General features: G+C 36.9%; 1 protein-coding gene across 5 annotated transcripts; it reads left to right on the top strand.

Moving 5' to 3' along the window:
• Positions 1 to 369: 369 nt before the first annotated feature.
• On the top strand, positions 370 to 24,124 carry ALDH3B2_1 (Aldehyde dehydrogenase). Of its 5 annotated transcripts, XM_051210757.1 has the most exons (12): positions 370 to 1,574; positions 1,610 to 1,753; positions 1,786 to 1,881; positions 1,921 to 2,142; positions 6,538 to 6,704; positions 8,855 to 8,981; positions 10,578 to 10,681; positions 12,607 to 12,739; positions 14,467 to 14,537; positions 15,552 to 15,667; positions 18,742 to 18,871; positions 19,943 to 24,124. In XM_051210757.1, the coding sequence occupies exons 1-12, from the start codon at positions 1,554 to 1,556 to the stop codon at positions 20,031 to 20,033; spliced, it is 1,422 nt and encodes a 473-aa protein (XP_051070776.1). In that variant the 5' UTR covers positions 370 to 1,553; the 3' UTR covers positions 20,034 to 24,124. The 5 variants fall into 5 exon arrangements, with proteins under 5 accessions (XP_051070776.1, XP_051070777.1, XP_051070778.1 ...); XM_051210758.1 differs by having other exon boundaries at positions 1,786 to 2,142; positions 19,943 to 20,275; XM_051210759.1 differs by lacking the exon at positions 6,538 to 6,704 and having other exon boundaries at positions 19,943 to 20,203.
• Positions 24,125 to 25,061: the final 937 nt, after the last annotated feature.

The following is a 25,061-nucleotide window of genomic DNA, read 5'->3' as shown; positions in this document are numbered from 1 at the left end:
AACATCATTGCTATTCATTCCCATGAAAGTAGGAATAAGATGAAAATTAGAATTATGAAAGTTTATTGAATAATCATTGCTGCTAAAGCAGAAAATCAAGTTTACAAGTTGGTATTAAGAATTCTTAAGTAATAATTGTCCACTTTCTTCTCAACTTCCGTTGAGAAACGTTCACCATACTTCTCAATGATGCGATGCTTGTGGATTCTTTGGCTTCGTTGAATACTTATATACACTTCACTCGGTCGTGGTAATGCAGTTAATGTATAATTTTGGAAGTTCTGGGTATTATGTAACTTCCATCTGCTACAATACCTAAAAAGTTGATGAGCTATCCAGTTAGTATTTCATAATTGATATAGCTTACTTGTAAGATTTCGTCTTTTAACGTAGGCAAGTAGCATGTGACGGCAGGGATATCGACACATCATAAACGTACTACAATTGCATTGACAACTGCTTACATCCACTTCATAATGTTGTCCGCTTTCATACCTTTGACATCGGCAGCAGTTACTTGCTTACCAGTTCTCTCCTTAATACTTTTGATAACTTCATGTGCTGACTCACAGTGAAGTATTACGGGCTTCAAGTTCTATTTTTCTTCTGACGATAATCTCCTTGTCCATGGATCACATACCATCCATGAACTACTACATGGATGATTGTTGAGCATGTTGTAGGATTTGATGACATATCCTTGCTCCTCTAGTCTTACACGGAATTTAGATTGACAATTACGGAATTTAGACCTTAAACATAAGATATTAGTTAAAGATCTTACGATTTTTGCTTCACTTTCAAACCTTCCGATTTCCGTTTATGACCAAACGTACAATTAAACGTTACAAACAGGTATTTGAACCTGACATCCTTCAGCAATCTGCTTTCTGTGTGGATGTAACGAGTATAAGTAGTCTGAGAAGCGATGAAATTATAATTCCATACTTTTTGGAACTCTTTTAAGGCGCTTTCAAAATTATCCCACAACACGAAACGCTTGTTCAGTATCATACTTCGAAAGGCATCGGTTAGGTCGACTGAAATGTCACTTGAGCATGAAGCACTAAAAACAGACATGACTAATTATTAAAAAGTTATTCCTTGCAACAATAATAACCCAAGGAAATACTACAAATACTTAGGATTTACCTGTGACTTGACATTTCGTTGAGCTTTACTACAGTTGTTGGGATCAAAGATCAAATTACAGAGCAACAACTGAGCCAAAGTGTACACTACAAAACAGAGAACGCTAAATTAATGGTTTTGGTATTTATTTCGTGCTTTTTTATGTAGCATAAGATGACTTATATATGAAAAAACTTGATACTCATGCAATCCAACCAACCCACGGCAATTGAAATACGGAATGACCGCCTCTAGTCAAGCCGTTCAAGGTCGTTGAAACGAAAGGGCGGGCACATTTCAAAAGGACCTAACGTTTAAACCGTGCCTTCTATTAGCTCCATCAACCATCTAGACCGGGCTGGAGTCAACCAACTCAGACGTCTTAAGATTATCAGGCTTAGTTATTTTTGTTATCTCATCAGATGTCGAAAGATATTGAAAAAGTTTGTTGTACACTTGTTATCTTTTAACTATATAGATCGTGTCTGTTTTACGCAAAGGAATCACTGAAGGCGTTTTAAACACCTTAGAATCACGTAAATGTGCCATCCGAAATATTCTAAAGTTGTTCCTGGAAAACGAGGAAGACATTGTCAAAGCACTAGAGAAAGATCTTCGCAGGGTAAAAGACTTTGATATAGTATCATTAAATAGTGTCGAACTGAATCTATTTTAACGGATATAGACCCTTCAGTAGGTGAAGCGAAAACAATACTCTCTAATATGGATTCATGGTTGAAAGAGGAGTCGGTAATGTATCGAATGTTATGAGGGTAATTAATTATCCAGGTTCCATCGTCATTCATCACGTTAATGGATACAGTAACTATTCAAAAGCAGCCATACGGTGTGGTTTTAATAATAAGCCCTTGGAACTTCCCCTTCATTTTATCATTTCAGCCTCTAATTGGTGCAATTGCTGCTGGGAATAGTGTTCTTCTTAAGCCGTCAGAATTGACTCCAGCGTGTTCTCAGCTGATTGGTGAGCTTATCCCTAAGTATTTAGATAAAGTAAGTTGTTGGTCAAATTAAAGGAGATTTCCATGGACTGAAGAAAGTAAGAATTTTTCTGCACTTAGTTTCTATTACTTTGACCTGACATTCTAAAATGGAAGTATTAAATTCCTAGAAAATATGAAGGGGGCAAAGTGTGGCACTTCAAACAGATGCAAACTTAGTAAAAAGAACGAATACGAATTTTTCATTATTGGGTACAGATTTGTGCCTAATCCTTCACTGTCCATGATTAACGATTGACTAGTTACCAAGTCCATAAGTATAAGCCATATAGAATTTCACTGCTTATTGTTCAATAAAAATATATGTAGGAACTATTGTATGATGTAGATTTAGATTATTCCAAGTTATGTCTAATCATATCGCAAATTTCTGATTTGTTACCGTTTAGTTTGGGTGACTGAAACTGGTGTAAAGTATATGCTCTCCACTTTTTAAAGCATCAATTGTAAAACGAGACTGCACCTTTGGAATTTTCGTCCAACGTCCCGTAGACAGAATGCTTTCAGTGGCGAAGTTGAGTAGAAAAATAAAACTGATGACCCCATCTAACATCGTCTTCAGTTTATAATGGTGACATTTCTATGTAACCACTACTTGATATACTTTCCACAACTTAATAAACGTCAACACGTTTTTCAGGAATCAATATAAATATCCTTCAAGTAATATTCTTAGTCTGTAATGCTTTTAACAGCTCTTGTGTGTCCTAGTAATGAAATCACAGTCCCTATATCCACGAAGAAAGCATATCCCTAAAACATTAGTTCGGTTTTGTGAAACTAGTTTAATAGTAGTTAGTATCTTAATAGTCCAGACCGTTGCTGCTACCTTGACGTGGTGAACCATATTGCCATCAGTCATCGTTGTAGAGGCTTGATAGAAGACTCACGCTCGTTCTGGAATACCTGCTTGGACTCTAATAATGCTCTAATACGGGCACGCATTTGTTTGAGCCTCACTGGATGCAGAAAATCCACATTAAGAAGACCCATTAGAATTGAACTGAGTGACGAAAAAGCAGAAAGTAGATTCCAGGAACAACTGAGGTCACACTTAGGTAGTTTTGAAAACGAGGCTGACCCAGATGTTGCTTGGAAAGATATACAAACAGCAGTGACATCTATCAGTGATTTAAACCAAAGGGTTACAAAACACCAATCGATTTCTTCTAAGTCTATTGCACTAATGGATTCTCGTAAACTCATCCCATCAGGATCTGAACACGATGAAGAGCGAAAGCAGATCAGATCTTGGTTAACCAACAGTCTAAGGAACGACCGTCAGCGGTGGTGGGCAACGAAAGCACATAGAGGTGGAAAAGGTGGCGGCTGTAGGTAATACAAAACAGCTCTACAGACTAATAAAAGAAACTAAGATTAATAAGTCAAGTGTAAGTGAGACTATCTCGGAAAAAGACGACACTCTTATCTGCTCCCAGTCCAGACGTTTAGAACGATGGGCGGAACATTTTAAGGAGCAGTTCAGCTGGCCTCCAGCTACTCTACAACTACCCACCATTTCCAGACAGCCTGAATGGAACATTGAAGTAGGTCCCCCGACTCTAGTTGAAGTTCAAAAGGCTATAGATAATCTGAAACGAGGAAGAGAAGCTGGTCCAGATGGATTGGCTACAGAGGTCTTTAAGGATGGTGGTCCAATTTTAGCGATTAGGTTGACTAATATTTTAGCTAAAATCTGGGAGTTGGACGTAATCCCATCTTATTGGTCACAATCACTGATTGTCCCAATATATAAAAAGGGGTCAAAATCATCCTGTGATAACCATAGAGGGATTAGTTTGATTAACATAGCATCTAAAATACTAGCTTCAATAATTATCGGACGCCTAACTAAGACTCGTGAACTGCAAACACGAGAAAATCAGGCTGGCTTCAGACCTGGCTGTGGCTGCATCGACCACATGTTCACCATTCGTCAGGTTCTAGAACATAGGCATACTTATCGGCGTCCGACAATTATAGTGTTTCTTGACCTAAAAGCAGCATTTGACTCTGTAGACCGAGAGGTCCTGTGGCAGTGTCTGTCATTAAAAGGTGTACCTCAGAAGTACATAAACCTTGTGAAGGCTCTTTACTCGAACACCAATAGTCAAGTCAGAGCTTATGACGAACTGTCATCTGATTTTGCAGCCTCAAATGGTGTCCGGCAGGGCAGTCCACTTTCTCCATTTTTATTTAACTTCATCATAGACCTACTGATGGAAATAACGCTCTCGTCGATTGAATTTTCAGGCATTGATCTCCTACCGGGAGGTCCACTTATCGACTTAGAATACGCAGATGAAATAGTTGTGTTTGGTGAAGACGCTAATAAAATGCAGAGTCTTTTGGTAGGACTGAGCAACAATGCCAGGATGTTTGGGTTGCGCTTTTCCCCCTCTAAATGCACGTTGTTGCTTCAGGACTGGCCTGTGTCAATACCTGAACTAAGGATAGGGGTGAAGTAGTTGAACGCATCGACAACTTCATTTATCTTTGAAGTCTAATCAACCCTAATGGGTTGGTGTCTGACAAAATCTCTGCATGGAATCGTTTGGCTTTTGTCAACTTACGTCATCTATGAAGAAGACGAGATCTCCATCGGTCAATTAAGAGATGAATATAATTCACGGCTGGGAAACTTGGCCGTTAAGGATACTCGTAAGTTACTAGTATTCGATCACAGTTGTCTTAGAGATATTGCTCACATCTGCTGGGATCACCGGGTAAGTAATGGTGAGGTTACATGCAGGGTATTAAGGAATGATGGTAAATCAGTTGATGAGGTTGTAAATCTTCATAGACTGAGATGGTTGGGCCACGTGTTACGTATGCCTGAACACCGATTACCACCACGCGTAATGCTGACTAGTGTTGGGGATGGTTGAAAGAAAGTTAGGGACGGTCAAACCAAAACGTGACATCAGTGCTTGAAGTCACTAACTTCTAGTCTTAGCCATGTTGGTAGATGCAGACTACTTGGTTGGGGTCCGCGTGACTATCGTAACCAATGATTGGAGACTCTGAGTGACATGGCTCAGAATCGGTCACAATGGCGTAGGTGTATGCACTCTCTGTCTTCCCTTACACTATGAGGTTAAGATTGCTTTATATCTTTCTTTCTACCAACTAATCCTTTCTCCCTGTACTATATCCTTATATGCAATCTTTCTTTTATATATTACTACCATTGAAGTAACTACTTTATAAATTCGCTATTCATCTTGTTGTGCTAATGAGGTATGGCAACTTGTACCGATGAATATATGTGCCTGGTTCTACGTTGTAGCTTACTGACTGACCGAGTATCTTAGTGGTAACTGATGACAACAGAAATTCTCAGATTTCCATATTTCTCGAAATGCCTTTTGCGAAACGTGTACAATATAAACTGCTTTTGAGAATATTAAAACTGGCGATTCTCTACCAATAGTTTGATTAATCGATTGACTAAAATGTCATTTTAGAAAAGGGCAACTCGTTTAAATAATATGAATTCGTGCGTTTGCATGTTAACTGTTGTTTTTATCGCAAGGTTTCATTGTCATGTGGTAGATTTGTTGTCGCTCTTCTTACTCGAACTCATCTATCGGAACCTACTGGTACGTTTCGAGAAACGTATAAACCCCATAGCCTATAAACTGGAAGTCTATAAACATTGGTATAAGAAGGTGCCAAATATATATGCGCCACAGGTCATTCGACTTGCACTAGGTCTGAAATACTTCCCGAGAGCCAAAAACAAAGCAGATAGTTTCCTTCAGGCTTCGCTCCCCGAGCCTTCGACTTACAGGATTAATCCACAAGACAGTGGGGCAACATTAGGAGATGCAGTCCCATGGTAGTCGGTGATTAACACCACTTGTTCTCTTTGGATCCTGGAGCCCATAGGCACCATTGGTTTGGAATCAGGGTTTTTCAATTCCCCTAGGTGGACTCTCCATACCCACCAACCCGATTAAAGCGCCAGCCATTCACTTTTCGTCCTCTCAGTTTCGTAAACAACACCCACTTCACGAAAAGGCAGTGAGTAGGACTTCCCTGGCAGTGGTTGTATACGCGTAGCCATGTGAGAACATTTCGAGAGGAAGAGCTGACTCCGCACTCTCGGCCGTACTAAGGCATTTGGGGGCCTCAAATAAGATGGAAGCTAGTCATAGTAATCTGTTAGTTTTATTTATTAACGTTGGATCGCTTTCTGACTATAAGTTACGCACTAATATCAATGTAGTAGTCAGAGTGTCTTGAAATAATATGTAGAAATCACAAAAAATGCTTAAAAATAGCTATAGTTATGACATATTTTTCTGAGATGTATCTGAGTAAAACCAATTTCGCTACTGCCTATTGTCCATATTTGCTAAAAAAAAAAGACGTTTTTTTAAAGCACATATGTCAAGTCATTTGTGGAGATGGTAGTGTATCTAAGATACTTCTGGAAACTCAGCGTTTTGACCTCATATTTTACACGGGTGGTACAACCATTGGTCGCGAAGTTTACGTTGCCGCTGCGAAAAAACTTACTCCTGTTGTTTTGGAACTTGGAGGGAAATGGTAAGATATCATACTTCTGTGTGATATATTTTTATGTATTTTCGCAACGAATTTCTCTGTTGACATCAAACTATTCGGTTATAAAGTGCACTTTACTATCACTATGCATATGAAGTGTTGTTTATGGCTGTTTCAATTCATTTCACGTGATTAGGTAGTAACCCGATAGTTTTTCTGCGCTGTTTTAGGCCACTTTGTGTAACACCTAGTTATTACTTGCTTTCAATACAGATTCTAGAACAATGGGGGACTATAAATGATGATTGGTGATATTACCCGGTTGTTGAAACCAAAGGAGTTAAAGTAGTGACTCAGTGTTTAAAAACTTTTTAAACCGGTAAACTGTCTCCCAGTTTACTATCGTAAACCTCAATCACCCTTAAGAAAGAATCAATAGGTGCTTTAAACCAACAGTTTGTTTTAGTCTTATGTGAAATGTAATCCATTAGAAAGCAGTGAGAAATGAAATAAGTATTACTTAATGCAGCGGCTTTCCTACGAGGCATACGGACAAGTAGGAAGAAAAAGTCTTAATTTAAGGATCCTTTATGTACACATTAACTAAGAGTTACAATTATATCCAGTTAACACAATCAGTCCAGTGTGAGTTCTGATCATCAACTAGGTGCTACCCAACAAAGCACTCAGTTGCTTCGACCCTGCAGCTTCAACCTTCGTGCCAAAAACTCCCTTCAAAAACCATCACACTTAGCAATCTCACTGATAAAGTTTCAAGTATCTTAAGCTCATCGATTCTCAGATGGAAATAATCTACCTTCATAAGTACGCAAATCTTGTTGGGAAACTAGTCACAACATTTCTAGGAAGTACCTACATGCCTCCACTGCATTCGTGTAGATTTAAGTTGATAATTGCAATTTGGTTGTGATGTCATCTACAGTTAAACCGTGAAGAAATTCTAAATGCACACCAAGAAGGGAATTTTAAGACAAAAGACATAAGTATTTATAAGTGGTTACTTTAGTTTGGTCAAATCGTCATTGTGATTGACCTCATTTTAGTGCGTACAGTGGTGGAAAAATTATAACTTCGACGAAACTATCTCTTTAACACTGGTGGTATCTACTATTATTGCACTGGTGACAGTATCACACTTATGAATAATACTAAGATGTGAACTTAACTTTCTAAGGAATTGCTGAAACTAGAGGGTTGAGAATCGATTTTGTGAATTTTTTATTCATATACGCTTTTTAGATAATGCGTAACAAAGCTGGTCATGTACTGTTGATAGAAGTTTAGTTTCAACTTACTGTTCAGACCACTAATAATGTTTAGGATAGTATTAATGGCAACGGTTTTATTTTTTGGGACCGTCAAATTAGTGATTAATTTAGACCATTTTCATTGGGAGTAGCCGGAAATGAACACCGCCCTTATTTTTAAGAGCACTTGAGGATCTCTTGTTCACCGACTTATTGGTTAATTACTAACACAGATAATAATAGTAATATGATAAAATCCAGTAGATCTCAGCATCTGGTCCAGTGTTGTATTATTTAAAGTGTATGGTACAGTCTTAATTTATTAAGGAATGAACGACCTACAAAATTTTGTCCAACTGTTTAAAGGATCTAGTGGTTTTTTAAGGTAGTAAATCTGTTCTTCTGGGTAGTAGTCTTGTCTCTGATATTAAATCATCCGGTAGCTTAAGTTTATAATTCGGTCCAGTTATCAGCCATCATCGGACCACTTTGTACGATCGCATATTGCCTATCGATCAGCATTCTTTCCTTCCATTTTAATAGTTGAAAATTCGTTCTTGAAATGAATAATATAATACTCTATAACATAGAGTTGATGTATTTAAACACTTCTGATGAGTTTAAAGTTCCATGATCTGTAACTTCTACATTCTACCCAGTGATGTAGATATAGAGTAGCCTAAAATAATATGTAATAGTTGTTATATCGCTGCCTAACTCATTCGACTATTCATTCTAAGCGTTTGGAACTTTTTCTCATATTATCTGTATAAACTAGGTAGTATTGTTCTATGTTAACGACTAGATCCATAATGGGTTATTTTATAGTTTATTTGAACATTTTACGCCCTAAATTTCTATTACCAAGCTAGTATCATATTTCTCCTACCAAGTTGTCCTAAAAACTTCTCTTTTTACTATTAGTCCTGTGTATATTGATTCGGATGTCAGTTTGGATGTAGCTGTCAAGCGTATTATTTACAGCAAACTTCTGAATTGTGGACAAATATGTATTGCTGCGGATTACTTATTGTGTCACGAAAAAATACTAGTTAGTTGGTGTATTGTATTAAAATTATATGATTATTTGATTTGGCGTTGAAATATTATTTTAAGTGAGCACTTAGAAAAATGATAATTCGTGGTTATGAGAACTTGTTAGTCCCTAAACAAAACTTCCATTCTCCTTCCAATTTTGTATGATGCTGCAAAATCCAGTTTTTAGCTAGATTTACATTTTACTTAGAATGTTTGCCACCATTTCGAACGAAGATGTACACAAATGTGGACTGTGTAAAATATAAGCGATATAATTCAGACTAAACATTTGGTGGATTCCCGGCTTCTTGTTGAAACAATAGGTAAACGTTTATGGGGAAAGACAACCAAATAACTGGAAAACAAGATTGATGTGGTAAAAGAACAACATGAAATCTCAGTAGGAACAGTGTGTGGTCACAATGGCTTAGGTGAAATATACTGAAAAGGGAATATGATTTGGGTTGCTTCGTAAGCTAAGATGCTGATAGTAATCCTCAGCAACAAACAATTATATACTCTGTTGTTGTTTTGAAGGAAATAAACTGAAAAGAAAAGATTAACTTAGTAGATATACTGGATTTGAAATATTTTTTTGTCACTAGCATAATGGTAATTAAAGATTATGTACTAAGGGTTACGCGAGACAGAATATAACACAAATCGGACATTTTCTTCAAACAGTAATTCGTTTACATTTATTATTTGACGTTCCAGATTTGTAAGTTTATTATGTTAGTTGTTAGCTGCTTATTTACTCCAAAAATCAATTGTGATTTGATATGTCGTTAAACTTTAAAGTCCCCATTGTCAGTGTTAGTTTTAGGACCAGCACGTTGTAATTCCAACCGTTTATTAACATCACCATAGATGAACCTACGTTCTAATATTCTTGGTTACATTCGTACTGCGAAATCTAATGCACCTCTTGATAATAGCCTATTTGGTCAGCAAAGCATCTCACTTTGTGTGGTGATGAACCATTAGATATTTTATCACTGATACACAGCTAACAAATCAATTTATAGCTTTTCAAAGAGATGATTGGATGCCATCGATAGTATTAATTATCTACTAGGTATCATGCATCATATTTCTTACTTTAAACAAATATAATGGGTGATTTTTTCTCCATGATTGTTTACCTTTTCAGTCCTGCTCATATTCAGGGCATTATATTGTTAGGTGTTGTGTTTCTGTACAACATTTACTTATTTATCGTAACTAAGTTGATGAATTATATCTTAATCATTCATATTTTTACGCTGTTGATCGCTTCCAATTACTTATGTGATTGGGTAGTTTCCAGAATGTTCAGTTTTAAAATGTTTCTGATGTAGCTTATCATAGTTTTCTAACTCGAGAACAAACTGAACAATAAATATCTTTGTATTGTATCAAATTGTTCGAGTTCAGTTTGTCTGGTTATTCTTATATTTGTTTGAGACGGATTGCTAGCTAGTCTCAGCATACAGTACCAGTTCCAGTTAAACCGAAACGAGATCGAAGTCATATTTTCATGTGAATCATTGTTTTTTTTTTGACTGATGAAGGTTATAATGAACTGTTAGTCAAGTAATTGGTTTGGTCTTTCTAATTTTTCCTTTAGCCTGTTCTGAAAGAGAGAATTGAAGAAACCATAAAACAGTTTTTAGGCGATAATCCTCAAAAATGTCCTGATTTTGCACGCATCGTCAATGTCAGGCATTTTCAGTAAGTATCAGGAATATCCGTGTTAAAGTTAAATACCCAGTTAATTGTACGATAACTAGTTAGTGTTTAGTGAGTTTTTCAGATTCCTTTATTTTTTTTATACTCTTTAACCAATATGTAACGACAATCTAAGTCTCACAGACACCTTGTATTTAACAGCAGTGTCAGCCAGTCACTCACAACGCAAAATCTGGTACGTATGCACATAGGTTCAAGTTGCCATACTCTATTAACACAGATGAGATTATCAGGTCAAATCCCAGAATAGTAGATATAGTAACAGTATAAGTGGTAACAGAAAAGATTATGCATCAAAGATACGATTCAAGAGAATATAAACTATTGGGATAAAAACAAAAAGAGTTATTAGGAATTTAGAAGCTCAGAATTTTGGGAAGATAAAATAAATACACCTGCGCCATGGCAAACGATTTTGAGCCATGTCATTCGAAGTTTCCAACGACTGGTTACGATTATCACGCGTATCCCAACCAGGTAGTCTACACCTGTTAGCATAGCTCAGTCCACTTGTCAATGACTTCATGAACTGGTGCCATGTTTTGGTTTGGCCGTCCCTAGCTTTCTTTCAGTCTACCGCCACATCAAACAACATCGCCCGTCGAAGTAGGAGGTGGTTGGGGATACGTAATTCATCTCCCACTCACCTTAGTCGATGAAGATTCGCCGCCTCTTCAGTCGACTTGCTATCCTTACCCAGTACCCTATTCCTAACCCCGGGACTAATCGGTGATCCCAAAATACACGAGCAGTACTTCGAAGACGCCTGCGACCAAATACTAGTAACCTACAAATGTCTGTTCTTATTGGTCATGTTTCACATTCATAAAGTAGGACGGGATGTACTGTTGCACGGTAAGCTCATTGGTTGGTAGGTGGATATCTCGTCTACGCCACAAGTAACGCAAGTTGGCAAAAGCCAGTCGGGCTCTCTGAATTTTTGCTGAGGTTTTACCAGATACAGCAATGACCTTGGCATAACATAGCAACTTTAAAGCTGTTCGAGTGTTGATTATTTCGAACTCTTTTCAAATACTAACATTTTGTCTACTATCAGTTTACATGTTCAAGTTATAATACTTACATTGGTAGGACCTAATAGAAGGCTCTTGTTTACATCTTGTAGCATATTTCACAAAAGTTGTGACGATATATACGACTTTTTGAATGGAAAAGGACTAGTTTTATATTCATTTTTAAGCCGCTCATTGTTACCATCGTCCTGTGTTTTTAATAAAAACGAGTGTAATTCATTGATGTGACTGTCAAGTGTAGTAGTGTTTTATTTTGGAAGTGGTGATAATTATCATCCTTCTGTTTGTGAATAGAAGTTTAGAAAAAAACTTTGTCCTATTTTACATCTAATTTACCGTCGCTTATATGAAATTATTGGAACTTCTTTAAAAAGGTGACGTAATGTTTAAATGGTTGAATTTAGTGATAAACTTTCGTTAAATAAATCTCACTTTTATTCGATATTTTTTGCAGTTAATGTGTGGAACTTATAATTCTACTCTGGGAAACAGGGAAAACTAAGTTTTTATTCATTTCACTGTTTATCTTATCAGTTTACGAATACTTTAAGGAAAGATACCAAACTACGCATTCAGGTGTTTCCCTTTAGTCACAAAACAAGTGTTTCGTCAAGTTTACAACTTGTGTTAAGGTAAAAGAAGCTGGAAGTCACACTGTCGTTTTGCTTATATAAGGATTTACCAGTAATATACAGCAGTTCATGTTATTTTTTGACTGATATTCAAGTATACAGGATGTGATATGAACTAGATGGTAGTAATAATCATGATATTAATCATAATAATAACTCAGTTAATGTTATTATCATTGCATATTAATCATACTCTAAAATTACTAGCTTGTAAAACAACCATTTTAATTTCGTTCGTCAGGCGTCTTACAGATCTACTGAAACAAACCAAAGGCAAAGTTATGGTCGGTGGCATGTCAGATGTGAATGACAAATATTTTGCCCCAACTGTTGTATTTGATGTTGATGAAGAGGATATATTAATGCAAGATGAGGTTAGATTTATCATTTTTTTAATAACTCCACTTTCCTAGCGAGTATTATTGTAGATATTTTCTTCTAATTAAGTCAAGAATTCTACCGGATTAAAGATGTAGAACCCTTAAATAACTAGTTGGATTTTTTGAGATGCGAAAGTAGCTAACATAAACCATGTGTACATTATTTAGCATGCATTGCATTTTATATGTCCATCAATTATTGAGAATGATTTCTTATGTGTTTCTAGTAAAAATCATAAGTCGGACAGTTTGGACAGCAATCAATCGACAGAATAACCCTAACATGATTAAATAGATTCCTGCATAATTTACCTTCTTAGTAGTGGACAAAAATTTTCATCTTGTGTATAATAGTACACCAAGCAACATTTGTTCAAACATATTCAACAATAAAACATTTCCAGCCATAATAGCATTTTGTAAACAATTTCTGTTTTTTTATCTGGAATTTGGAATTATATGGAATTCTCTTTGTTTCAACTGGTAGATTTACAGGAAGTAATGGCTGGCAACAGCCATAAGTGTTATTTAGAGATATTCTTTCTTATATCTGTTTAGCTTTGTCATATAGGTATTGACTTCTCGTAGGGCAATATTATTCTCGGAATACTCTGATGACAGTGCCTTTTTTGTTTATTTCTGTAAAATATCTTAAAGGGACATTTAGTTGAAGCCTAGAAATGTTCTGAATTCCTTTTTTGTGTCAAATGTTCCAGAGCTAGTCTATATAGTCTCTTATTTTAATAATAATGGATTAAGCAAAAATGGATAGTGGCTAGCAGTGGGATCCAGGACGCGCGTTTCGTCCTATTTGGGACTCTTCAATTGGGTGTACCTGCATCTCAGAGTTGACGAGTCTCAACTAGGACGAAATGTGCCTCCTGAATTCCACTGCTAGCCACTATCCATCTTTGCTTATAAAAGCTTGTGACTTAAGGCAATATCGAGGTAGTCCGCCCAGGATTCACATATGCCAACAAGAGACTGATCGATTGCAGTCCTAAATAACAATGGGAAGATACAAGTAAACAACACCAAGTGAATTTAATAGTGGGCTAAGTGAATGAGTTTTATCAACCTCAACGAAGTTGTGTCCACTTTTTTACGTGATGTTTCTGTGCTGTTGAAAAATAGCTCAATATGTCTTTTTAGTAGCAACGTTAATGAAGTTTCTTCATTAATACAGAAAGCCTGTTAACCTCGTACAATTTACGTTACTGATAAGATATTAGAATGCTCATCAAGACCTAAGTATAAAACACGAAAATATTATTTTCCCATATGAATCTTAAATACGATTTTGAATATGTACAGTTCCAACCTTTGGTGTCTGAAAATCCTTCTTAGATATTTGAACAAGTATTATTAAGTTGATGCTAAAAATTTCCGTGTAAAGGAATTAAATTTGTTAACGAATTTGTAATGAAGATTGGACTGAAAATGTTATTAATTTTCGATATAATGTCATAAATTTTATTGTAATTCAAAAAGTTTTTGATAGAAGTATTGTACGGAATTTCGACTTGAGCTTTTTCCTGACCACAATGAATTCATTCACCCAAGAAATCTTGGTTCTTGTTGACCAATATTTGCTGGTTATTTTAATTCTCACGCCAAGTGTTCCATCAGAAACTGAAAATATATGAAGGTTAATGTTATTTTACATTATTATATATTCAGCTAAAATTTGATTCGTAGGTTTTCTTTTCCTTGTCTATCAGATCTTTGGGCCAATACTTCCTGTGTTGTCTGTAAAATCGCCTTCTGAAGCGATTCGGATAATTAATTCCAAGTAATTATAATGTATTGCTGCATATCATTGTTTCATTTTTGACCGATAAACAGTCTAGAATGATTTATTTTGAGATCATTTTATATACATGCATAGTTTTGATACTGATACCTGACTTGACAACTTTCTGATATATATATATATATATATATATATATATATATATATATATATATATATATATATATAAATTTCTCGCCTCTGATTGATTGACCTCGTATACACGCTCTTATTTTGAATATTTCGACCCCTAATAATCTCTTTAATTTCTTACCGATAAACCGTAATTTAAAATCTGATTATTTTTATAGCTTCTATTCATTTATAGTCTAAGAGAGTAGTGCATTCTGTTCTGAGATTTCGTAACTCAGAATAAGTGGCAGTTATCCAGGTTGATTAGTGAGTGTCGATATGCGTGGTTTGACTTCCTACAGAAAGCCACAAAAATTTATCGCTGACAGAATCTTAAATTGATAACCATTCAATTATAAAGACGATTATATTCTAGAGAAACTACTGAAAAATAACTCAACACCTAAGCTTTTTAACACCAGTCTACTCTTAATTATGTTTTATTGATTTGATTGGTATTCAGGGCGGATCAATTTCGTAATTTTATTAATTGAATTGAAATTTTCGTATATAATTGTGAGCTATATTCACCCTTAAGCCAAAGCCTTTACTCAATACTGGCTCAATAGACCTTCGTATATTGGTGTAAATAGTTAACGTCACACCACAATCAAAGTCTCGTTCATGAGTCCATTCTTGTATCCAGTTATCTAAAAATTCCAACAAATGTGAATTAACGACAGTAATTTTTGTAAATAATAAATTGTATGCTTAGTCATTGTCTTTTATCAGAGGTGTTCTGTTCTCTTAGCTGGATGGTTTAATTGTTAAGCTTTCATTATCTTTATAGAAAACGTCGTCAACACATACTTCATTTAGTCATTATTAATCATTCCCACCGGTTTGAATCTTACGTATAATTCTTTTGTTTCCTTATTTAAGAGAAAAACCTTTAGCCATTTACGTGTTTACTCGAAACAAATCAGTATTCGATGATTTCAAAATGGCTACATCTAGTGGTGCGATTATGATGAATGATTGTACTGTACATACTCTTAGTAAGTCAATAACTAATTTGTTACCAAACATTAAAGGTTTTGTAGCCTAATAACCCTTATTAATTTGTGTTAGTTCATTTGCACTGTAATCTCAGATTGTGAAATATAAAACATTAATTCCTGATATTTTATTGAACGAAAATTTACGTTTGTAGCTTTTACGCAGATAAAGTTATTTTTTCTACATAACTTATTTCCTCAGTAGATAGCAAAAAAGTTCATTTGTAGCGCGTAACTAAGTCGAGTGTAACACTTGCTTATATGCATTGTTTGTTCGTAAATTTAAAAGTTTAGGTAAGTTAACATGACATGTTAATAAGTTTCTAAGATTTTTTAAGAACGTTGTCTATTGTATTAATTTATCACAGATTATCAATTCCCTCAAGAATTTAGATATGTCTTGATGATCGTTACCGGCTAACACGAAACCTAAGTTTAGGACTTCTTGTTAATTCCTTCTATCTAAGATTGTCAGTTATTTCAGTTGACTGTGTAATTTTAGGGAACTATCATTAGCCTGTAACCCTCCTAGGATTATTACTAGTCCTAAGCCCTGCTAAAGAAATAATTTTAACCACTTAATCTCTGCCTTTGGAGTTGGAGGATCTTCATTCAGAAGAATTATGACGCCTCATGGTGAAAGCCGAGACTCCTCGGAAGTCACGAGGTTGATGCCCCTCTTAACAAACAGAGCAACAATTAATTTGGGTACATGGAATGTGCTAACAATGTGGGAGACCGAGAGGACTAATCAAATGGCTACGGAAATGAGGAGATACAAATTTGCAGTGCTCAGAATCAGTAAAGGCTATTGAATCCAAGCTGAACAAATAAGTCTGGGTACGGGAAAGATGCCTTTATGCCCTGGTCATGAAGAAAGAAATGCTTCGTACACACAGGGAGTTGCACTGATGCTGTCCTAAGAAGCATGGAAGCTATTTACATGATAGGAGTCTCTTGAATCCAGGATAATGAGGCATTCTTCAAAACAAAGAATGAGGGCATGGCAATTAATTGTTGTTCAGTGCTATGTACCCACCAATGAAAGCAACGAGAACCAATTAGGTCAGTGTTAAGAGAGGCTGCAGTTGATCGTAGAAAAGTAACCAGGAAAAAACCTGACCATCCTGACGAGAGACCTAAACATTGAGTTCGGAATGGACAACACCAGGTATGAAGATATCATGTGACGACATGGACTGGGAGAAAGGGACAAAAATTGTTTGATTTGCAAGTTCATGTACCTTCAACAAAATGGTTATAGGTGGTACGATATCCCCCCACAAACACATGCACAAGTCTACATAAGTCTCACCAAATCACACTACAGAAAACCAAATCGATCATATTTGCATCACTAAAAAATTCAGGTCAGTGGAAGACGTCAGAACAAAGAGAGGAGTTATTGTGAATCGCGAGGTGGCTACTCCAAATTCTACCGATTGACCAGCTTCAGATATCCCAGTACGACCCCAATACTGTTACCCAATCTCCAATATATCAGAACACGAACCGTAGATGAAAAATTGTTCATGGGGTCAGGAGCAGAATAATGATTTACAAACAAATGCATATTTATACAGTTAGGATTACTATAAATATTGATCAGTAGGGAAACGACCAATAGCTTCATATCACCACCTCGTTATGGTCAAGATGAAACTCAAGCTAAAGAAGCACTGGGCGACTAAAAAACAGCATTACAAAGGTTTAATACAGCCTTTCTTTAAGATACTGACAAACTCAGTGAATTCAAGGTGGCCCTTGGCAACAGGTCTCAAGCCTTACAAGGTCTACTTAAAAAAAGAGGAAACTACCATGAAGAGCAGCTGAAAAGGGATTAAGGAAGCTGTAACTTGAACATGACTGGAAGTGCTGGGCCACAATAAGCCTGATCATTAGGAATGGATCTCTATTGATGCCATGAACGAGATTCGAGAAAGGAAGAACAAAAAGACAGCAATGAACAACAGCTGAACAAGAGCAGAGAAAGCCAAGCACAAACCGAATACACAGAGGCAAACAAGCGGGTGAAGAAGAGTATTGGAGTTGATAGACAAAACTACGTGGAAGACCCTACAATGACAGCGGAAAAGCTGAAGAAGAAGGAAATGCCGGACAACTATATGATACAACGAAGAAACTGAAGGGGAAATATAATAAACCAGAGCTACCAGTGAAGAATAAGGGAGGCAAGCCAATCATTGAGATTCAAGGACAGAGGAACATTTGGGCAGAGCACTTTGAAGAACTGAATTGACCAACCCCACTGAACTTACCGGATATCGTAGCAGCATACACAGATCTTCCTATAGATGTCATCCCACCAACAATCGAGGTCAACATGGGCATCGGACAAATCAAGAGTGGGAAAGCAGCAGGACCATGCAACATAGCAGTTCAAGCACTGAAATCAGATATAGAGATAACTGTGAAGCTGCTCCACATTCTTTTCAGAAAGATGTAGGTGGAAGAACAATTGCCAACAGACTAGGAAGGAGGATACCTCATTAGGATACCAGAGAAAGATCTGAGCATGTGTGATAACTACAGAAGCATTACACTACTATAGATATCAGGAAAAGTTTTCAACAGTGTTGCTGAACCGGATGAAAGATTCAGTAGATGCTCAACTTCGAGTTCAACAGGTTGGATTCCATGAGTATCAGTCGTGCGCAGACCAAATCGTCTTACTACGGATCATCGTTGAACAATTAATTGAGTGGAACTCGTCACTATACGTGAACTTACTTGACAATGTGGATAGGAGAACCTTCTTCGGAAATCAACAGACCACATCATGAGGCAAGCCCTATCTTGGGATCCTAAAGTGAAAAGGAATGCATTGCGTCAGGGATTGAAAGCAGACATCAAAGGAATAAATAGCAATTGGAAAGGATTGCTCAGGACAGAGTTGAATGAAGAATCGTGGTGGGCGACCTGTGCTCCTACACGCGAATGATATCAGGCATGTGCAAAAGCAATCATTAGCTTATATTTTGTTTCATAAGATACCTATTTTGATTAAAAATATATCATTAGTTAGTATTTATTTGACTAATTTTCTCTTTTAGTACCAAATATTCCTTTCGGTGGTATTGGTCACTCTGGAATAGGGAACTATCATGGTCGTTATTCGATTGAAACCTTTTCCCATCGTCGCCCAGTTATTCTCAAGTCAGAAGTCGAATACATAAATAATAAGTAGGTTGTACCGTTTATTTTTATAGAAATATTACTTTTGTTCTCATAAGTTACACCAAGGTTTGAAGTAATTTTGTCATAAGATATCACTCGATGTAAATATTGTGGGTGATATTAATTTTATGTGAACTGTAATCGAAATGGTTAAATTAATCTCAGCAATCAACAAGCATATTGAAATCAATCCAATTTACCAACCAATCAGGAAAATCATGCACAAATATAGGAACAAAAATCAAACTAATGGGAGACAACCAAAACAGAGAAGTAAACAATGACAAATTTAAGGTCAATAAGAACCAATCAACATCGAGGTGCACAGAACAAACTGTGAAACACATATGGAGAAGTGCGAACACTTCACTTCTAATTGAGGTTTGTGCTGATGATGTCGTTCAGGAGAACGATGAAAGCTCTACGACCAAACCATCCAGCTCAGAAAACAAAACAACACCAAGAACAGAAGCCTTCGCATGGCCTCTGAGTTGCAGTTACGTATTTAATTTCATATTGTATTTAGAAAAACGCCGGTAACAAGAGTCTGCTTCGGTCTGAGCGCCCGGGCAGTATTCTAGCCCTCACATAAATCGAATAACGAAGTGTGGCGCATGTATATTTGGTGCTTCCCTGTATCAATGTTTATGTATTTAAATAAAAATCAGGAACAATGCTTTCGGTCACATTTACTAAAGTAGAAAGCCTATCACAGTGATCAAATCGTTGTAAGGTAGGTATGACCCACACTAATCGTAAGGGCTAATTATACTATATTTGCCTAAATCGGAGTGGGTGGACCCGGGACTTTGACTAAACGTTGAACGCCTTAGGCCCTAAGCCACCGTTCTACTGTAAGGACAACTGAGTGTGAACCTGTTATCTGATTATTGGGAGTTGATAAATAAATGTCACTCTGATGGTTTATAAAGAGTTTAAACCTCTGTAAATGATGGGTACTTGAATAGTACTGTCATGTTTCAACTACTTTGAATATCTATATTAATATAATTACAATCCTTAATATAAACGGAAAGATACAAACACTTACAAATCAAGTATACAATTGTTTTTCAGAATCCGTTATTATCCGTATACTGAAAGTGGTCTGAGTTGGTTGCGTTGGAGTCTGAAGAAATCAGATAGAAATGGCTGCCAAATATTATAAAGAATCCATATTACTTTTCTGTTACCTTTTACATTGACCTTTATTTATAAAATTTTTCACTCATTTTCTGATTTTGTTTTTTCCAAAAAAGAAAATCACACTGACCTTAATATTTATAAATATCTGTTATGGAATGCTATTATATTATATCGAAGTACTTTTTGCAAACAGTTTTGTTGTGTTTTAATTAATGTGTGTACGCTGAACTAAACGTGTTTGCCAATATTACAAGTGAAGTGAATATTTGTTTTCCAGTCATCAGAGATTATCGTATCTGTTTTCAACAGTTAAATAATATCGATTAACTATCATTGGAGTTTCTGCATATTGAGATTACGGAATGGATACAATGTCTATTAGTCTATGGTTTGAATCAGAGCTGTAAGTTACAAGACTTTAAGTTGGTCACTCAGTCAGTCATCGTCAACGTGGAGCATACGTGTCAGCCCAACATACCGCCACACTAACACGAGATAATGTTTGCACTATAATTAGCAAACCAGTTGAAGTAATGTAGTAGCAATCATAGTAAGGAAGACTGAACATCCAGAATGTGGTTCGAAAATACAGATTGGAAAGGAGTGTACGAAGGAATTTTGGAATTCAAGATCCAGAGAAAGGTGAGTGGATGCATCTACGTCAATGTGAGCGATTCTGACCCATATCACCAAAAGTCACCAACCACTAATCACGGTTATCTCGCTAGCCTCAACTAAGTAGTGCACATATACCGACATGGCTCACACCCACGGCCGGTGAGTTCATGGACCAATACTATGTATTGGTTTAACCGACCCTAGCTTTCTTTCAACCTACCACATCAGATAATATCACGCGTCGAGGTAGTCGGAGGATGCCCATACTTAATACATGTCCTAACCATCTCAGTAGATATATTCCTCATCTCGTCAGTCAGTTTGTCATCCTTACCACGTACTCTTCGTCTAACCTCGATGGTTCTATAATATACAAATATTAATTCAAAAAGATTTATGACTGAATAATAGCAATTTAAGAATATCCTCTATCTTTAGAGGTCACCTTTCACAGCCGTAAAACAGAACTGTACGAACTTCTGAGCAGTATGCTCGACCTTAAGTTGACAGACGAACATCTCGTCTATGCCATGAGTAATGAGATTAGCCGATATGTCGTCAGACACCAACGCTCCAGAGCTGATAAAACTTCCGAAATAAGTGAGGTGATCAACACACTCAGCTACTTCACTTCCTATTATTAGTTTATGTATTGACTTAAACCAGTTTTGAAGTAAGATTTCGAATTTAAGGGGAAATAGTCATATCCCAAATCTTTTTGTTTTGTTATGCGGGGTGAACAGCAGATTACGTTTTGTCTGTATCTTCATTAAATAGAACTGTCCTATCTGTGTATTCTACGTAAGTGAATCTCTTGATGTATTGGCTCCTGAAAAGTCAAATAGCTTCATCTCCAAGAAACATCTATGACAGCGTTAAATATAAATGGGGATAGCGGATGACTCTAATGAACACCACTTACTGTTGTCAATTCCGATGACAGGTATTCATAAACTCCAAGTCAACCAGTAGTGTTCACGCAGATGGCCTGTACAAGATCGATGCACTTTTTTAGTACGCATTTCAATGACAAAAACTGCCATAAATCCTGCCAATCAACTGACCCAAACTCTACCTTAGGGTCAAGAAATAGAACTATGTATGGTAGTTGATAGGAATGTTTATACTCCAGTACTTGATGAGGAGTGAATACTTGGTCTACGCATCCACGTCAAGGTCTGAGACCTGTCTGGTTGTATTCATTACAATTCGTAGTCCAGCGTCTGATGGTTACTGACACTAATATTTTGGACACTACATTGATCAAATTGATTCCTCTATGGTTGTGAATTTTTGTCCCTCCTTATAAACTGTAACGATCAGCTATCATAACTAGTCAAACGGCATTGCGTCAAGCTCCCAGTCTTTAGCTAGTTTTTTCGGTTAATCTAGGTTCTTTAACTGGGCCATCATACCTAAAGATGTCTGGGACCAATCCATTAGGGCTCGCTTCTGTCTTTTCTCTTAGGTCAGTTATTTCTTTTTGAATTTCATAGTCTGACGGTTTATACTGAAATCCCATTCAGGTTGTTCGGTAACAGTCAGATACTAGAGACTAGTTAAATTATTCTTTAAATGTTCTACCCATAGTTCCGATCTCCTAAACTGAGTGTGGATCATTGCTCCATCCTTTTCTGAAATAAGTATCTATACAAAGGTTGGACTTAGTAGTTTCAAATAAATTGAGCATTGGATATAGTTAATAATAAAAATATATTTGTTATATCCCAATGAGTTGAAAAAAGTTTGTTACCTTTTTCTTTAATAAGTCTAAAAAGTCTGTTATTATCCTTCCGCTCTACCTTTTCCATCTCATTTACTGTCATTACCTACCACCATTCACAATCACTACGTACACCTTTCGGTCTGCTTTTAAGATACCTTCGTTCCTCGTCGTGTTCCGATTATGATTAGATGAGATTTTAGTGATCTATCCATCCAATAGATGCTACCCAAACTAACTGACGTTTTCGCAAAGGTTTTGGTTGTAGCCACTGGTAGACCACTGTTGTTTCCATAGATGTTTGGATATCTTACCAACTTACATCGGAGTGAATATTACTTTGCTGATTGACTTACTGCTTCTTTAGTTGTTCTTGAAACATACTCTTAATTTTCCATCGTTAAATTTAATCTTTAAAGGCTTTTCTGCTTCCACTAGGATGCAGATAAACACGTGTTCACTTCAGAACATTACCAGTCTAAACATGTGCTCCAGAATGAGCAGAGGTCTTTTATCGGGCCTCTACAACTATGGCTGATAGCGATAATGTTTATTTGTATAGATCTTTGTGTCGATTTCGGGAGTTGCCATGTCAGAAGTTTCTCCTTATATTTGAAGTTGATGCCTGATAATAATAAACATTTGCCTAAGCATGGTTGCAGCAGACAGCCGTTGTTATCTGTTCTCTAGGATTGGACATTGTAAGACCTACCTAAGTATGTCTCACTTTTGTTTAGACTATGCAGTCAAGCACTAGAATTTCAAACAAACAGTAGTGTTCAATCTTTTGGCTTTTCGACGGACAGTAAAAGCACTTTTTTAAAATTCATCTCTTCCAAATTATAGTCAGTTTGAACGTAGGCAGAGACGTTAAAGAGCCATTGGAGTGTCCTTGTCTTTCCACGTTCCTAATGTCTTGTTAATTCTGACGGCTTGCAAATAACTGTCTATTACAATTCAGTCTAGGAAAACCTGTTCTAATGTAGTAACCAGAAGTTAGTGTCAGAACCTCAGATTCACGCAAGTTGAATCACATGGATTATTTATAATGATTGCACTGGGATCCTAAACTTATATTTCAAAAACAGAATATCTCGAGACTTTAGAGTTCTAGCTAAGGTAGTTCGTTGTTCGATATGACATAAGGTTCAAACATTGGGAGCCTACTTTCAAGAGGTCAGAAGTAACATTTCGTGAACTTAAAACCTTAGCATTGGTGGTGTATGTGAATGATCGAGTAACTGGAGAAGTGTTGATAATGGGAATAGAATGAATATTAGGAAGCAACAGAGGGATTCGATTGTAAACACGATCACTAATGTGGTTAAAGGCATCGGAGTGATTGTTACTTTTTGGTTCCCAACAAAGGCTAAATACAGGAGAGATGCTGCTATACTCCGGTCACGAAAAGGAAAATGCTCCGCATACTCAGGGAGTTGCTCTAATGCTGTTCAAGGTAGCACGAAATACACTTGTAGGATGGGAATCTCACGGATTCAGAATCATCAAAGCATCATTCCAGACAAAGAAGGAGGGGATCTCAATGAATGTTATGCACTCACCAATGATAGCAACGACGAAAATAAAGATCAATTCTATGAGAGGCTGCAATCAATCATAGTGAAGTGCCCAAGAAAGGACCTCACCACTGATGGGAGGTCTAAACACCAAAGTCGGAATAGACAACACCGGATATGAAGATATCATGAGACGACATGGACTGCAAATCTATGTGCATTCAAGATATTGGTCATAGGCGGCACAATATTCGCACACAAACGTATACACTAAGTTACATGGATCTCAACGGTCCACACCACAGAGAACAAGATCGATCATAATTGTGTCGGCAAAAAATTCCGAAGGACAATGGAAGATGTGAGAACCAGGAGAGGAGCTGAAATAGCTTCAGATCACCACCTGGTGGTGGCCAAGATTAAACTGAAGCTAAAGAAAAATTGGACAACTGGGGGAACAGCATTACAAAGGTTCAATACAGCCTTCCTTCGAGATACTGACAAACTCAACAACAGGTTCCATGCCTTACAGGATCTACTGAAGGAAGAAGAAACTACTATGGAGGACAAGTGGAAAGGTATCAAAGAAGCATTAACTTCAACGTGTCAGGAGGTTCTGGGCCGCAACAAGCATCATCATAAGGAATGGATCTCTATGGAAACCTTGGACAAGGTTCGAGAAAGGAATCACAAGAAGACAGCAATTAACAACAGCCGAACACGATCAGAGGAAGTCAAGACACAAGCTGAGTACACAGGAGCAAACAAGCAAGTTAAGAGGAGTATTAGAGCCGACAAGAAGAAATACGTGGAAGAACTAGCAACGACGGCAGAAAAAGCTTCAAGCGAAGGAAATATGATACAGCGAAGAAACTAGCAGGAAGATATAGTAAACCAGAGAGAGCGATCAAGGACAAAGAAGGCAAGACAATCATTGATACTCAAGGAGAGAGAAACAGATGGGTAGAATACATCGAGGAACTGTTAATTAGGCAAGCCCCATTGAATCTGTCGGACATCGAAGCAGAATCCACAGACTTCTCTATAGATCTCACTCCACCAACGACGGAAGAAATCAGGATGGTCATCAGACAAATCAAGAGAGGGCAAGCAGCAGGACCTGACAGTACGGCACCTGAAGCACTGAAGTCACGCGTAGGAGAAACTGCAAACATGCTCCACGTTCTATTCA

This window comes from Schistosoma haematobium, chromosome ZW (assembly GCF_000699445.3).
Source record: "Schistosoma haematobium chromosome ZW, whole genome shotgun sequence".
NCBI lineage: Eukaryota > Metazoa > Platyhelminthes > Trematoda > Strigeidida > Schistosomatidae > Schistosoma > Schistosoma haematobium.
Note: the sequence above shows the minus strand (reverse complement) of the source record. Positions and strands in the feature narration are given on the sequence as shown.

What these genes read in the sequence shown, in the direction of transcription:
- ALDH3B2_1 (XM_051210757.1), top strand. Translation starts at nt 1,554, where the DNA reads ATGTCGAAAGATATTGAAAAA. An exon ending in TAGAGAAAGATCTTCGCAGG is followed by an intron (nt 1,754 to 1,785) that starts GTAAAAGACTTT and finishes ATCATTAAATAG; the next exon opens with TGTCGAACTGAATCTATTTT. An exon ending in ATTCGGATAATTAATTCCAA is followed by an intron (nt 14,538 to 15,551) that starts GTAATTATAATG and finishes TCCTTATTTAAG; the next exon opens with AGAAAAACCTTTAGCCATTT.